Raw genomic sequence first — 2,029 nt, forward strand, 5'->3', positions numbered from 1 at the left:
TCTATCTTTTTATCTATCTATCTTACTCCCTCTCCCACTTATGTATATTCTGTAATGTATACAATTTGCAGGTGAACACTAAAGCGCAGATTGGATTCAGGAATCATTGCTCTGTATATTGTCTTTTATTTTTCAGCCTCACGGACAACTCAAACTAGTTATGTCCCTGCAATCCACTTAGGGTATTTCTAGCAGAAAATAATTAACATTTAGTGCAATTTATTCTATTTGACTTCCTGTTATATGTAGCTTCCTGTGTGTCCATGTAGCTGTATATGTGTGTTTTTGTGCCATGACCTTCGTTTGGTTATTTCTTCATATTGTAATTTATATTTGTTTTCTTTAGTCATCTGTTTGTCATCATGAGTAACGCAGACAGACATGAGTCCAAATGTGTATATGGGATTACAATACAGCAAAATATGTCGCAGTAAATCTTTTTGTTGTCATTTTTAAAAAAATCCATTATGGTGATTGCCACAGTAATGCACCATGTAGTTCAGGCCATTGAACAGATAGGGACGCTGTTGGCCATCGAGTTACTGAGGAAGCATTTGTTGCAGTACCTCCCCTATACGTCAACGTATTGCATTGTGAAATAGAGAGAGGCAGAGTCGGGACAGTTGGGACTGCCATGAACAGCATGACATAGGACCGCGCAATGGGATTTCTTTGTTCCAAAATTTAGACTAAGTGCCATCTTTGGGACCATATACTTGTACATACAGATCAAAAGCGGAACCTGTCGTGAAGAAACAGGGGATTTTCTGGTTTTCTTCACAGACGTGTCGACGGGAACGATGGAATGGCAAGTGCTGTTGTTTATCTCGGTGCTCTCTCTCACTGTAGTGCTCGGGCAGGTCAGCTACTCCATTCCCGAGGAAATGGCAAAGGGGGCTCTAATAGGCAATATAGCCCAAGATTTAGGTTTAGGTGTGGAAAGACTGAAGTCCGGTAAAGCTCGTATTTATACTGGTAACACTGAAGAATATATTGAGCTGAAAAGAGAAAGAGGAGTCCTCCTTGTTAAAAATAGAATAGACAGAGAATCTCTATGCGGTCAAACAATGCCTTGCGCACTCCATTTTCAAATGATCTTGGAAAACCCAATGGAGTTTTACACAGTTACTGTCGAAATTACCGATATAAATGACAACCCTCCCACATTTGAGAGAGGTGAGATGAAATATGAAATTAGCGAATCAGCTCTTACCGGAGCTCGATTTGTCTTAGAGAAAGCTATAGACAATGATGTTGGTGTAAACGGTTTGAGCAGCTACGCCCTAAAACCCAGTGATAATTTCGTTCTGAAAACCATCAGCCGAGGCGATGGGACTAAACATGTCGAGATGGTTTTACAGAAACAGTTAGACCGAGAGAATCAGGAGCATATGTCATTAATACTAACCGCTCTGGATGGTGGTGAACCACAGCTTTCGGGGACAATGCAGATTATCATAACTGTGTTAGACGTCAATGACAACCCGCCTGTTTGTTCAAAACTGGAATACAAAGCAAGTGTTATAGAGAACGCTCCTGTTGGCACTTTAATAACTACCGTAAAGGCTACAGACATAGATAAAGGCAATAACGGAAAGGTTACATACATGATTTCAAAATCTGGAGCAGCGGGTCTCTTTGAAATTGATCCCAGTAATGGAGTATTAACCTTAACTGGAAATGTCGATTATGAAAAAAGGAAACTTTATGAGTTAGATGTTCAGGTATCAGATCAGGGAGGATTATCCGACGCATGTAAAGTAATTGTGGACGTGACGGATACAAATGATAACCCTCCGGCCATTAACATCATGTCTAACTCAAACACAGTATCTGAGAACATGAAGCCGGGAACGGTTGTAACAATGCTTAATATTCAAGATCCGGATTCACACGATAACGGCAAAGTCATGTGTGTTTTAAACGAAAATATTCCGTTTGCTATTAAATCAACAACAAATAATTTCTTTACCGTCATAATAGACAGTGATTTAGACAGAGAGACAGCCTCTGAGTATAATATAACAGT

General features: G+C 39.8%; 1 protein-coding gene across 1 annotated transcript in view; it reads left to right on the forward strand.

Annotated features, from left to right (window-relative positions):
- Positions 1-628: 628 nt before the first annotated feature.
- Positions 629-2,029, forward strand: part of LOC118333992 (protocadherin gamma-A10-like) — a 4,055-nt gene continuing 2,654 nt past the window's right edge. Inside the window, exon 1 of the mRNA XM_035669813.1 lies at positions 629-1,574. Within this exon, the coding sequence (XP_035525706.1) occupies positions 801-1,574 (774 nt within the window). The 5' untranslated portion in view covers positions 629-800. The remainder of the gene's footprint in view (positions 1,575-2,029) is intronic.

Source organism: Morone saxatilis, unplaced genomic scaffold (assembly GCF_004916995.1).
Source record: "Morone saxatilis isolate NCDOM2014 unplaced genomic scaffold, NCSU_SB_2.0 Contig22, whole genome shotgun sequence".
NCBI lineage: Eukaryota > Metazoa > Chordata > Actinopteri > Moronidae > Morone > Morone saxatilis.